The 13,332-nt window shown below is 41.8% G+C and overlaps 1 protein-coding gene across 1 annotated transcript in view; it reads left to right on the forward strand.

Moving 5' to 3' along the window:
• Positions 1 to 13,332, forward strand: part of Tnik (TRAF2 and NCK interacting kinase) — a 399,376-nt gene that overhangs the window by 254,915 nt on the left and 131,129 nt on the right. The window contains exon 5 of the mRNA XM_028762118.1: positions 12,782 to 12,892. Coding sequence (XP_028617951.1) covers positions 12,782 to 12,892 — 111 coding nt within the window. The remainder of the gene's footprint in view (positions 1 to 12,781; positions 12,893 to 13,332) is intronic.

The following is a 13,332-nucleotide window of genomic DNA, read 5'->3' on the forward strand; positions in this document are numbered from 1 at the left end:
ATCCCAGACCTGCTAGGCTCTCTGAGTTTGCTATAAAAACCACTCAAATACCAGAGGGAGGGAAAGGTATCGTCTGTGAAATGGACTAGTTTCTCCACATTAACAGCATGACTTTACACATATTTTGCTGTCCTGTTGGTACTGTCACAACAAACACAGATCTAGATATCTTTTGAGAGGAAATAAGTTTCTAATTAACTCCTGAAATGTAGAGCAGTCTAGTATGGTGAGAGACGATCAGACCAGAGCAGCAAATTAGCCTCTCATTAGATTGTAGTGACGCTGATTGGTAGATGGAGGGTCTGGATGCTATGTCGTGAAGCAGGAGCGATGGCTCAGTGGGTAAGACTGCTTTCTGCACAACATGGGGAGCTGAGTTCGGATCATAGTACTAAAATAAAACACCAGGTGTGCCTGAGTGCTTGCCTATAACCTCAGGGCTGTGGGAGGAGGTGATGGGAGGACATTGAGGGTTGCTGTTTGTCAGGCTAGCTAAGGTTCCAGAGAGATTGCTGCAGAGAGTCAGGTGGAAAGTGATAGAGTGGGACGCCTTCAGCAGGACACATGCTTTCCTGCACATGTGTGCATATGTAGCAAATGCACACATGCAAGCGACGTTGAGTACATTGAAGCATCTTTCTAATGGTCAGATACAACCTGATCAGATTATTCATGCATCTGGGTTCTAGCCGTAGGAGAAGCAGGCTCTCTAACACTTAGTTTCTATTTTATAAAATATTAATTGGACCAGGTCTATGTGTTTGCCGACTGAGAACCATAAAGTAGTGATTTTTTCAAATTAAGTCAATATTAGAAAAATTGAACAGATTCTTATGGAAGTCTGGGTTCCTTGAAAAGTTTTGAAAATAATCAAATGATCTAAATATATTGGGCTTGAAATTTTACATAGTAGCCACTTGTGAAATCACTGTGCTAGCTGCCCAGATGTGCCAGATGCCCAGATGTGCCATCTGCCCAAGAAGTCATAGGTGTTGCTTCAGCCTGCACCATAGGTCCTGGCTCCAGGGCTCTTTATATACAGTTAACTCTGTGCCTTGAATTACTTACCCAGGCCATGTACAGGGTCACCATAGAATAAGATGCTGAGATTATTGAATGCATGATGTCATTGAACTGCCTTTACTCAGGTTGGTCACAACACCTCAGCCGACATGGGTCATATTTTCCATTTATATTGCTCTAGCACTGTGGCAGAAACAATGCCCATATTCAGTGTGGGTTGTTTCAAAGTTTCAGTGTAGGTCTTAATATAGAATATCTGCATCATAGCCTCATCCCCACAGGGCTCAGGGACACTACAGAAGATGGGGTGGGGATTGGGAAGGGACACTTTAAACAGTGTTCTAGACACTGCATGGCTGTCATACCCATGAACCCATAGCAACTGACACAAGAGGAAGCCAATCAAAACTATTGTGTGGTTGGGATAGAGGCTCACAAAACCCAGCCCTAGCTCAGGAGGTTGGTGGTTGAGGATCTCTTGGGTAGGGAGAGTCAGTTTGCTTCAGACAAATGGCCCCAAGTAGGATGCCCATGCTCATGTGCCTATAGACAGCACTGATTGAACTAGGCTATGAAAAAAAAGGTCATGCAACTGGGACGGAAACAGCAAGGAGGGGACTTGGATGGGGAGACAGGTTGGGTGAGGGTATGATCATAATATATTTTAGGCATGTATGGAATTCTTAAGCAATAAACAAAAATATCAGCTTTCAATGTGAGACGCTGAGGATCACGTTCACAAATGTTCAGCCACTGGGAGCTGAGCCTTTGCAATTGGGCATTAAAATTCCTCTAAGTTCTGGATATCAAAAACAAGCCTTCCCTCTTTAAAAGAAACTCATGTCAATCACTAGCTGTTGCTTTTATGAGCTGAGAACTTCCTTTGTAGACATACACTAAGTCACTGTTCTAGGGAAACAAATGAATAGCATTACTTAAGAGGAGAAATCTCAAAAGATGGGACTTTGTAAATATGGGAGTCTAAAGTGGTCAGAAGAATGGCTTTGAGCAGGGGCTACTGCCTTGCCCTAAGTGCAGTGTTTATGAACTGGGGTCGGGGGTGTGGTTGCTGACAAGATGGAAACCCAATTTCCTTATTTATCCCAAGAAATTTCATTTAAATTGTTTAAACTGCTTTTCACCGTAACAAACGAACGGCTTTGTTTATATTCAGAGCTGATTATGAAGCTCCTGCCTCCTGTTTTAGATTAACAATGACCTAGTGTTCCTGTTCGTACTTTGCTTCTCAGGACTTTCAGCTGTCAAGGTATTCCACGGTGAATAATTGAAGTCTACGTTCTTTTGTTGTGTTTTGTTTGTTTTGTTTTGTTTTCTATTTGGGCTGGGGAGCACTGAGTGTGCATAAGTGTGTGTCCATCTACACATAACATCCATGCAGAAGGCAGAGGAGGGCATTAGCTATCTTCCTCAGTCTGCTTCCCACATTATTATTTTGAAGACAAAGTCTCTTAACTCAATGCTCCTTTTGCCTAGGCTGCCTGACTTGTGGTCACCCATGAACCACTTAAGTGACTGTGACCCAGTGCTTGGGCTCTATAGTCACGTGCAGCCTAGAGTTCACATGAAGTCATATCCTCTTGCTGTTATTACATAGTGAGACACGTCCCCAGCTTGACTTTCCCTATTTTTAATCTGGCTAAAACCTTACTCCTAATTCCTAATTTTTCTGTTTGAGTTTAACATTTTGAGATGCAGAATTAAACATCATTATTATTTGTGTGTGTATGTGTGTGTGTGTATACATTTGTGTACAAATATGTTTGTGTGTGTGTAAAAATCTATGTGTTTGTGGTGGGGTATATGTGGAGAAGCCAGAGGACAATTTCAAGTATTATTCCACAAGACCCATCCAACTTAATTTTTTGAGACACGACCTCTCATTGGCCTAAAACTTGCTCATTAAGCTAGACTGGCTGGCCAGCAAGTCCCAGGGACCTGCCTGTCTCTGTTTCTCCAGCATCCCCTGCCTGTGTATTTATGTAGGTTCCAGGGATCTGGCTTCTCATGCTTGTGGGACAAGCACTTCACTGGCTGATCTGTTGCCCAAGCCTATATTTCTTCTATCTTTTAGGTTAATTTCTTTGTTGGAATATTTGGAGCTCAGATGTATGTGATGAGTCACTCCTACTAAGGAAATTACTCAGGAGTTCTTACATGGCTGCCTGTGAAATGTATGCTGTCACACTGGCTCTGCTCAGACATGGATGACTGAAAGCCCATGGTCTTGGCCTGTAGGCAGGCTTTGCTTGCTAAAAATACCAGTTGGCTCAGATTATTCAAAATGCCTTTGTTACTAACAGAGTGAAAGCCTCTCTGCAAGCCTTATCGAAGGCATTCGGGACACTTGGCAGTCCTTTTATCTTTGCATAACTTACACTTTGTTTGAAAATTCTCAAGTCTAAAAATAAAAATTAATTTTTTCTTTTTAAACCTCAATACGTGCTCATTTAGAGTTGAATACACAAGGCTGTTGAGGTCGGTTTTGTGTTTCTGTATGAAGGCATTTACTATTGTGAGCTTTAAACTACCCCTGGCAAACGAAGCAGCTTTTTCTTACAAAGCTGCTGAATTTTGAGTTTGGTTCACACCTTCATAAATCATGCAGATGGGATCTGTGGCTATTCCCAACCACATAAGATAAAAATACCACGTTCTCCCCTGAGGATTCTAAACCTCCAAGGTCAGTAGGCTGATTCTTTACAGGGCTGAGATTTCTTGGACGTTGCTTCTAACCTTTTCTTAGCCTGTTCAGAGGCTTGGTTCACCCTAGGGAGAACTCCACCCTTTGACCCTGTTCCCACCCCTTCTGTCTGACCCTCCCTTGCCCACTAAAGAGAAAGGATCTGCTCATTGTCTCTTATTCTTGTGGGTGACTGACTGGTGTCATCTGAGACAGATGGGTTTCTGTCCAGGCATTCTGCCTTAAGACTTACATTAAAATGCCATCTTGAGACCTTGTTCCTTGTTATAGAAACTTAAAACTCATTAAGTAGCAAGTGACTGAATCCTTTAGGGACCTGGGGAAAAAAATCTCAAAATTGACCTTCAGAATCCCCTCAGAAGTCACTGAGATTATAAGGAGAAGTTGCTGTATTTCATGATCCTCTGTCAGGACCTGTGTTCTGTGCCTTGTGAAGACTGAAGTCAAGACTGACTCCTTGCCTCTGTCATGTCTAAGTCTAGGATAGGTAGAGAATAAAATACAGTCCTGGGGAAATTCATGCATGTGTGTGTGTTTACAAGTGTGTATGCGTATGTGTGCATGTGTGCATGCACATGCATGTATACATGTGTGTGTATGCATGTGCATATGTGTTTGTATACATGCCCGTGTATGTGTGTATGAGAGAGAGAGAGAGAGGGAGAGAGAGAGAGAGAGAGAGAGAGAGAGAGAGAGAGAGAGGTGTTGGAACAAGAGCTTCCCGTAATCTCCACCATGGAGTAATATCTCTACCCCAACACTGCAAAGAGACAATATTGTGTTTCTTAGTAATATAAGACAACTGGCAAAAATCTATAGCAATCGACCATGTGCATCGTGAAATTCGTCAGGACTCAGTTCTTAGAAAACAATGGTTTTTACTTAGACAGACATAGTTATCCAAGCATTTTTTTATAATCTGTTCACAGTATACCACCCTCTTTTTAGAATCCATCCTTCAGGCCCCAGCCAGTCCCCATCTGCCTAAGCACGTCTCTCTCACCACATTCAGTTTAGCCTCCTTTCTTTCTTCTCAAGTGTTATGAATAGTTTCTGACCCAGTTGTTCGGATGATACTGATGAGTTTTAAATCTCAGATTTCTTTCAGTATCCTATCCGACACTTCCATAACTGCCTCCGTCCATGGAACGACACATTGTCTGGAGGGTAGACTGTCTCTCTGTGTTGTGGTACAAACCTGAGCAAAAGGATGTGGCACTGTTTCATTAGAGACTCTAGGATCACCTATGACCATTGTCTTTCAAGCTCCTCCTGCCCTCTGATATTACCATGCAAGTGAAGTAGGCCTCTAGGACAGAGTGACCATGCTGAGAGACAGTAAGCAATGTGTGTTTGAGGGTTTTTGGTTACTGGCAGCTATCCATTTATTAGTGAAGCTAATGTTCTCATAGGATCTGTATGTCTATGCTTCATGTATGTGCATGTTCATTTTTGTGCAATGTACCTGCATATGTGTGCATTAACACGTGGGGGCTGGAAGTTGACTTCTGGTGTTTTTTCAGGAGCCAACCATGTGTGTGTGTGTGTGTGTGTGTGTGTGTGTGTGTGTGTGTGTGTGTGTGTACAAGTTGGGACATCTCTTATTCTAACCAATTAAGTCACCAATTAGGTTAGACTGTTGGGCTGACAAGCTATGGTGATCTTCTCTGGGTGCTGTGTGTGGAACTCAGGTCCTTGTGCTTGCATGACAAACACTTCAAACCCTGAGCCATCTTCCTGGTCCCCAATGCTTATTCATAACATTTTACCAGAGTAGAGATGGGATGGTCCTGGCTAGGGAATGGGTTATCATTTATTGTCAACTTGACAGGATCTTGTAGAGAAAATACCTTATGTCTGTATGGATATTGCCCCTGCAAATAAAAATATGATGGCCTGTAGCTTAAGCATGAAATAGGAGGTGGGATATCAGGAGGCAGAAAGGATTCTGGGATACTGCCAAGTGGGAGATTCACCCTGAAAGATGTGAGGACGAGACAGATTTTTGGTACCTGAGCACGGGTAACCAGCCACATGGCAGAATGTAGACTGGAATAAATGAGTTGTTTTAAGTTATGATCTAGTCAGAGAAAAGTCTAGCTGTATGGCCAACAGACATTTTGAGACTGAGTCTTATTTCTGGGAATGTGGGACTGGGAGGGAAAAAACAGACTGAACATTTATAGGATTTAGAATCACCCTAGAGAAAATCCTCTGGCCAAGTCTGTGATGTATTATCTAGACTAGGTTAGCCTTTGGCTATGTTTGTGAAGGATTATCTTGATTACGTTCACTGATATAGAAGACTTGTCCACTATGGTGACACCATTCCATGAGCTGGGGTCCACGACTGAACAAAAGGGAGAAGTCCAACTGAACACAGCTGTTCATCTTCCTCTGCTTCCTGACTGTGGATACAACGTAACAAGCTGCTTCGCTTTCCCACACTTTGCCTTGCTTACTGAAATAGGCTATGCCTTTGAACTAACAGGACAAGTAACTAATGCAGTGTCTACGATGATGTTCTTTAACCTGCTTTGAGGACTTAATGAGTATTCACCATAAAGACTATAAAAAGCTCAGTTCTCATAGCCAAATTGAGATGAGAGTCATGCAAAAGATTTTTGTTTCCTTTTTGCTTCGTTTGTAAACCACCAAGCTGTTAAGTACCCAGCACACTGAGTTCTAAGTAAGTGTTGGTGTGTCTCATTGCCCTAGTATAACTCCTAGGAAACTTACTTTCCTGGGAGATATTAATGATGCATTGCATCCTCTTTGTGAGATGTGAAGTTCTTGACTTGCCTCACTCAGTCGGGCTTGGCATGTTGAGTCCTGTGTCTGTTTATTAATGAGGTAGGGCTACTTATGGGGAGGGAAGGTCCCTGCTGTGTGGTGGCAGTAATTATCAGTGTTGCCATGTGGCTGCAGGAACCCATTGCTGGCAAGTTCTGATTTCTTTCAGTTTCTTTCTTTCCTTCTTTAGAGCCCCCATTACATAATTTAACAATCATTTTGTTCCTCAGTGAGATGAAAAGAGTGGAGCGGCCCTCAGCTGCAGCTGAATAGAGAAACAGATTATAGAAATCACTGACATTAGTGCCTGGATAGAGCTCGAGTGTCTCCTACTGAATATCTGAAAGTATTTTGTCCAATCTAATTTTGAAAGGCTGGTGTTGCTGGCTTCCACCACTCTCTTTGGGGACCGCAATTATGTGGCCTAATAGGGCCCAATAGTAGGACATTTTCTCCAAATGACATGTGGACTGTTGATGCATCCCTGGGAGGTCTTGCCACTATGTCTTTTCCAAAATGTGACTAGGAGAAAGGACATAGACATGTTTGGCTCATGTGGGAAGTGCTTTTATCTTGTGTCTCAGTGTGTGGTTTTGGTCTGTCCTGCTGGCACCGACCGAAGCATGATTCTCTACATAATGTCGTTTTCAGGTACACAAGAGTGGACGGAGCCATGTGAGAAACATGTGTGTACCCAGGCAGCCTCCCACCAGTGTCTAATCCCTGCCTCCCACACGATCCTCTGCTTCCCCGACTCAGGCATTGAAACCAATCAAAGACAACAGTTTTTAAAGTTCTGCTAAAATACACGTAGTATTAGATGACTTCAGTTTTAGCTGCTTCTAAAACAGTAATCCAGGGGCAACAGCATGTTCATTGTACTGTTCAAAGAACCCCCATTCCCAGCTACAAAATTACCCATCTCCCTATCCCCTGAGAATTTTATATCCATCACTCACTTCTGCTCCACCAGCCCATTTCCCAGAAGCCTCTGAGCCGGCTTTCCAGTGCTAGAAAGTCATCCAGCTTCTCTGTTTCATGGGAATGGAATTACATATTACATGGCCACTTTTGTCTGTCTCCGTTCATTGAACATAATGTCCTTACAGTCCAGCCGTGTGGTATCAGTCATTTATTCCCATGCTCAAATACTCTTCCGTTGTGTGGACATACCACAGTTTGTTTCATCTACTTGTTCACCCTTAGGTAAGATTTGTGTTCCTAACTTTTGTCTTCTGCAAGACGTACTGCTAGGAATACTCCTATTATGGCTTTTGTGAAACATCAATTTTCAATACTTTTTGTGAAAAATCTTCAAGGAAAGCAACTCAGTTTTATGTTGATTTCATGTTTACTTTGCTGAAGAATTCACAATTCTACAGTTACTGCACTGTGTTGTGTAGTCGCTGGCAATGTATGAAGGCTCCAGTTGCTCTATATTTTTAAGATGAGTATAATTTGGATGTGGATGTTGTGACACCTTATTGTGTTTTTTTTTAATTTATTTATTTTATGTATGTGAGTACACTGTAGCTGTCTTCAGACACACCAGAAGAGGGCACTGGGTCTCATTACAGATGGTTGTGAGCCACCATGTGGTTGCTGGGAATTGAACTCAGGACCTTTGGAAGAGCAGTCAGTGCTCTTAACCTCTGAGCCATCTCTCCAGCCCCCTTATTGTGGTTTTGATTCATATTTTCCTCCTCACTGATGATGTCATCAGCATCCTTTAGTCCCATTACTGGCCTCTTCATATATTCTTCAGACTCTGAAGTTTAGAGAAATGTCTGTTTAAGTTCTTTGCTCATTCTCACTACACTTCATTGATTTATTTATTTAGTTGTTTTTTGTTAATTTTATGTATATGAGTACACTGTAGATGTCTTCAGACGCACCAGAAGAGGCACCAGATCTCATTACAGATGGTTGTGAGCCACCATGTGGTTGCTGGGAATTGAACTCAGGACCTCTGGAAGAGCAGTCAGTGCTCTTAGCCGCTGAGCCACCTCTCCAGCCCCTATTTACTTGTTTTTAATAGTTGTTATTTCTGGTTTGGGGACAAGTTTTCTCAGACTGGCCGGGAGCTCATCCCAGGCTTCTTGCATCTTCTTATCAATGTGTAACACCACACCCAACTCCTAAGCTCATGCTTAAGCTGGAACTCTTTGTTGTTGCCTTATAAATTCTGGAAACTACACACATATCAGATATGTTATAAATATTTTCAATATGGGCCTGAAGAGATGGCTCAGTGGTTAAGAGCACCAACTGCTCTTCTAGAGGACCTGGGTTCAATTCCCAGGACCCACAAGGTCAGTCACTACCATCTATACCTTCAGATGAGCTGACTTCAGCTGGCCTCCCTGGGCACTTCACACACGTGGAGGACAGATATATTTGCTGTTAAAACAGAATAATAAAATAAAATTGAAAATATCCTTATCATATTTTACAAATTCTTTTAACTATCTTAAGAATGTACTTTACTTCACAGAGGTATTTCAGCGTATATATCTTAAATATGAGAATTTTTTAATAACCACAAAATCACCATGCTTAAAAAATTGTACTTCCTTAGTCTCTTCAAATACTTGCATTTATATTTATATAAAAGGTTGCAATTGTTTAAAAAAAATTAACAGTTGCTTTTCTTTTTTTTTTTTTTTTTTGGTTTAGGTCTCTTCTGTTTCTTTAGTTTTTGGTTGTTAGGTTTTTTTTTGACAGGGTTTCTCTGTGAAATCCTGAAATTCAACATATAGACCAGGTTGGCTTTAAACTCACAGAGACTTACCACTCTCTGCCTTCCAAGTGCTGGGATCAGAGGCAACACAAATAACAAAAGAAAAAAACAAAAACTTTAAATAACAGCTACATTTTAAAATCAGTGTTCAAATAAGGCCTGCCTGTTGCAATCTGTTGACGTGTATTTAATAAATAGGCTTCTCTTCCATTGTCTTTTTCCCCCTTGTAGTTTAGCTGTGAAGAAACTATTTCCCTAGATCTGCAGGTAGCATCCTTATTATGCAGCATGTCCCTCCCTCCTCCAGTTTCCTGTAAGGAGGTGGGCAGTTGTCCCCGGAAGTCGAAACACAGTTACATTTGTGGGATTTGGTGTTTGTTGTTTCAGCAACAGCTGTGCTAACAGTCATGGATGAGTGACACCCAGGTCTGTTAGCTTGTTGAGAAGCACAGAATGGTGACGTTCCATTCTCATTCTATTACATTCCTGGTTATCAGACAGAACACTTTACTGAATAGACATTTTACACATTGTATAATTTACATCCAGTGTTATCCTATAAGAAAGCTACAACAGGACTGGAGATGGCTCAGTGGGCAGGAGGGCTTGCTGCGCAGGCATACGGACCAGAGCTGAAGGGTAGGCGGTACAGTTAGGTGCTGTCTTCTGGGCATGAGATTGCCCTTGCAGTCATAAACACATAGCAGCCATGACTGCTCACAGGGAGTCTGGGGAGGAAAGGAAAAGGGAATGATGGAGGAACATGGGGAAAAGAGAGGGAAACGTTGGGAAGATGAAAGGACAGGTGCGTTGTGGGGGGGAGAGAAAAAGAGAGAGAGTAGCTGAAGTGAGTATCATCACAGTGCAGTGTATACCAAGATTATATGGCCAATGTCTAAATTAATTATTTTATAAAAAGTTTGGGTAACTCTGTGAGAAACAGAGCTGCCCAAACTTTTTATAAAATAATTCACCCATATTCAATTCTTTTATTCAATTAATAAAAGAAAATAAATAATAAAGGAAAAAGTAGCCAGGAATGGCCATGCACACCCATAACCCCAGTGCTGGGGAGGAAGAGAAGCGGAAACCTGGGGCTTGATATCCACCAGGCCAGCATAAACTAGGGATCCAAGTTCAGTGAGAAACCCTGTCTCAAGGGTCTCTGTCTCAAGCAAGAGCTGTAGAGGAAGGTATTTGGTGTCCTTCTCCGGCTGCCATGAATGTGTTTTGGTGTGTGCCCCAGCACATACACACATGCACCCAGACAGCAATGTTAGGACACTCTCCTTGCTTTTCATTTTGGTTTTGCTTTCACTTGACTTCATAATATCATTTAGTTGCTTCTTTTCTTCTAATTGTGGCAGTTGTGCTCTTCATGAGTGACATCCTTATTGCATTGGTGTTTCTAGGCAACGCCAATGCTTTGCTGTCACACATTAGACTAGTCATCCTATCTCTGACCAATGCAGGTATTTCAAGTTGACCCCTGAATCCTCGATGTGGCTCTCTGGTCTTTGTGAGCTGCCTGGCTATTACATCTGAAAGAATTTCAGCCCTCCCTAGTTGCAATGTTTATTCTACACTTCCAAATTTTCCTACAGGAAAACCTTGACACACCCACAGGCTCTCTGGAAAAGAGAACAAGAGTTTCCTATGAAAGCCAGCTTTGATCCAACTGTAACTCAGAGCAGGCACTGTAAACTCACACAGGAAATTCGTTTCATGTTTTATTTGTTGCTTTCTTTTGAGTCAAGGTCTCATGTAGCCCAAGCTGACCTCAAACACACTATGTAATAGAGGCTATTCTTGAACATTTGATTTTCCTGCCTTCACCTCCCAAATATGGGGATTACAGGTGGTACTGAAGACCAAACCCTGGGCTTTCACATGCTAGGCAAGCACACTACCAACCAGCACCTTCAGCCCCATTTTGTGAGATCTGAGCCCCTGTCAGGCATACAGAGAAAAAGGAAGCACAACTTATTTTCTGCCTAAAGATTCTGGACCCAGATAGGTTAGGTATATATTCTCTCTCTCTCTCTCTCTCTCTCTCTCTCTCTCTCTCTCTCTCTCTCTCTCTCTCTCTCTCTCTCTGTAAGACTGCAGCTCTGCAGCTGATGTCAGGAATCATCTGGATCACTCTCACACATTACTCATTGAGACAGGATCTATCAGTTGAATGCAGAGCTCACTGATATGGCTGGTCTCACTAGGCAGCTCACTCTGGAGAATCTCCTCTCCATCTTCAGAGGCTGGCTTTACAGTCAGGGAGCCAAACCCATCAGAACTTACCTGGGTTCTGAACTCGAGTCCTCACACCTGCACAGCTGGTGCTTTCTCCCCTGAGCCACCCCCACTCCCACCCCCACCTCTGCCCCCACCCCCAGAGGTACCTTTTAAGGACCTGGTGGCACAGACTTGACACACACATGTGAACTCTATTGTCTGCTCTGCTTTCCTCTTTTCTATCAAGTTGAGGACTGATTACTAATTATTCTAAATTATTTTAATTAATTACAAAAAAGCAATGCCTTATCTAACTACGGGGGCTTTTCGTTGAAAACTATGTAAAAGAAAGGGTGGAACAGAATTGCTTTTTCTGAGCCTGGGAAGGAATGGGAAAGTCCCATTCCAGCCTCTGCTGTGCCGCAGTGCTTACCCTCTGCCCGATTTATAAAGTTGCTGAGTACAGTAATGAGTTTATATTTATAGACTGCTTGGAGCTTTTTGGATGAAAGGTGCTAAATTAGAGTTTATTGTTTATTGAATTTATCTGATGTGTCCAACCTCCTGGGAACACTTACTGAAGTTAATTAAAACCAGATAGTCCACATTCTGACAGCTTACGGTGTCACATGCAAACCAATAACATAAACAGCTTGCACCAGTGGCATCCTAACTTGGGACTGCCTAGAGAACCATGCTTCTTTGGACAGAGAAAGGTTCTACTTTGAAGGAGGCACAAGAACCGCTGTAGATTCAATTCACAATAATAATTTCAACTTTATCTGAGTTGCTGACCCGCCCTTATTATACAAAAACAAAGAAACAAGCTTTAGAATATGGAAAATGTTCTTGATTTCTGACTATAAAATACTATTCAAAACACTTTAAAAAACAATAGTAATCTTGGACCACTGAGATGGCTTAGGTCATCATGTCTGATGACCTAAGTTTGATATCTAGGACTCATGTGGTAAAAAGAGAGAACCAACTCCCACAATTTGTCCTGTATGCCTTACACACACAAACACGCACACACACACACACACACCCCTAAAATATAATAAATGTTTTAAGAAGTAATCTTTCCTCTTTATAATTTCTCAAGGACTTACTAGAAAGATGATGGTTTAAATATTGTTTTATGACTGCATTTTCCTTGCAGGAATGGCATCCATAAATAACAGACTAGAGAGCAGTCTGCTTTCTAAACCCAACTTAGTAAGGAATCACAGCCAAGTGTGATTATAACAAATGCTGTTCCCTTCCTTTGCCAGTTGGTTATGGAGTTCTGTGGTGCTGGCTCTGTCACTGACCTGATCAAGAACACGAAAGGCAACACATTGAAAGAGGAGTGGATTGCATACATCTGCAGGGAAATCTTACGGGTAGGTGTTGAGTGGGCATGTCGGGCCTCCTAGTTCCTTCACATAATGTGAGAATGTCTTGATAGATATTCTATTCTGTTCAGTTCTTCTATTGAAATTTGTAAGTACAATAAAAATCTATTTAATGTCTTGTTCTAACAATCTCTGCTTGGGGTGAACATTTGTAATCCCAGCATTTGGAAGACTGATGCAAGAAGATTATATATTCAAAGCTATGTTCCCCCAAAAGTAGGTAGGTAAGTAGGTAAATATGTAGGTAGATAGGTAGGTAGATAGATAGATAGATGGATATATATAGATATATAGATAGATACATAGATAAATGAACACATAGACATGTGACAGACCAATGATAGAAAGGCAGATGATGGATAGATGATAGATAGATAGATGATAGATAGATAGATAGATAGATAGATAGATAGATAGATAGATAGATA

This window comes from Grammomys surdaster, unplaced genomic scaffold (assembly GCF_004785775.1).
Source record: "Grammomys surdaster isolate TR1022 unplaced genomic scaffold, NIH_TR_1.0 62, whole genome shotgun sequence".
Lineage (NCBI taxonomy): Eukaryota > Metazoa > Chordata > Mammalia > Rodentia > Muridae > Grammomys > Grammomys surdaster.